This window comes from Myotis lucifugus, unplaced genomic scaffold (genome assembly GCF_000147115.1).
Source record: "Myotis lucifugus unplaced genomic scaffold, Myoluc2.0 scaffold_1432, whole genome shotgun sequence".
Classification (NCBI taxonomy): Eukaryota; Metazoa; Chordata; class Mammalia; order Chiroptera; family Vespertilionidae; genus Myotis; species Myotis lucifugus.
The window spans coordinates 60,195-61,491 of NW_005872480.1; the positions used below are offsets into that span (position 1 = coordinate 60,195).

The following is a 1,297-nucleotide window of genomic DNA, read 5'->3' on the forward strand; positions in this document are numbered from 1 at the left end:
TCTGGGAACCCCCAGACCACCCCGAGGCCGCATGCTGGCGAGAAAGGAGGCAGCACATGCCAGGCAGGGGCAGCACCCCCGAGGACCTGGGGCTCCCCTCAGTTCTGGCTCTTGTTCCTCCTCAGCCCTGAGAAGCCTCACCTGAACCTCTGGCTGGAAGCCCCTGACCTCCTTTTGGCGGAAATTGACCTCCCCAAGCTGGTGGGTGTGCCCTGACCTGAGCTGGAGAATGAGGTTGGGGTGTGGGAGGGAGAGTGGCCGGGGCTGGTTGCCAGCCCGCTAGTGCTGCCGTCTGAGTTTAGGGCCCTCGGGCCCACTTCCGGGGCTGTCCCAAGGGTACCCAGGGCATTGTAAGTGACCCAACGTGGAGAACTGTAGTTACCGTACCCCCCCCCCTTTTCCCTGGAAGGTTAGACCCTTTAAATACGGTCTCCCAGCACGTGAGCCTGCTCTCTCGGCCCCTGTTTTCATCATCCTGTGTCCTGTTGCCGGAAGGGAAGGTAGGGGCTGATTCCAATCTATCTCCAGGATGGAGCTCTAGGGCTGTCGCTGGAGATTGGGGAGAACCGCCTGGTGATGGGGGGCCCCCAGCAGCTGTACCATCTGGATGCCTACATCCCCCTGCGGATCAACGCTGATGAGAGCAAGGCGGCCTTCCACCGGAAGAGAAGGGTACCTGGGGTGGGGGGTGGTGCGGGGAAGCGGAGACATGGGGGCCGGGACTCCTGGGTCCTGAACCCTCTCCCTTTCCTCTCCTCAGCAATTGATGGTGGCGATGCCCCTTCTGTCCGTGCCTTCTTGACCCGGCATCACCCTGGGCTTCCAAGTGGAGAGAAAATGGTGATCGCTTCCTTAAAACAGAAATAAAAGAGTTTGCCTTTACTCTGTGTCTGGCTGGGAATACGTGGGGAGTGCACAGGGGAGGGACATTGGGCTGTAGCCCTGGCGTCCCAAAGGGGTCCCTGCTGCAGCTCAGGCCTCGTCCTCTCCCTGAACCCTCTCCCTGGCTCCTGGCCTCCAGTTCCTCCCCTCGTCAGTCTCCCATGGGGTCCCAGAGCGGACTCTGCCCCTCTCCTGTTCACAGCCCCTCCCTGGCTCCCCATCGCCCCTGGGAGAAGGTCCAAACCCTCAGCCTGGCACTCCGAGCTCTGTGTGGCCTGACGGGAGGATATGCCTATTGATTTCAGAGAGAGGGGAAGGAGGGAGAGGGAGAAACATCGATGTGAGAGAACATCCATTGGCCGCCTCACGGTACGTGCCCGACTGGGGATGGAACCTGCAACCTAGGTATGTGCCG

The 1,297-nt window shown here is 61.1% G+C and overlaps 1 protein-coding gene across 1 annotated transcript in view; it reads left to right on the forward strand.

The window, feature by feature from the left end:
* PIH1D1 (PIH1 domain containing 1) overlaps positions 1–882 on the forward strand; it is a 5,014-nt gene extending 4,132 nt beyond the window's left edge. The window contains exons 7-9 of the mRNA XM_023748478.1: positions 5–201; positions 529–672; positions 761–882. Of these exons, the coding sequence (XP_023604246.1) occupies positions 5–201; positions 529–672; positions 761–802 (383 nt within the window). The 3' untranslated portion in view covers positions 803–882. The remainder of the gene's footprint in view (positions 1–4; positions 202–528; positions 673–760) is intronic.
* The last annotated feature ends 415 nt before the right edge of the window (positions 883–1,297 follow it).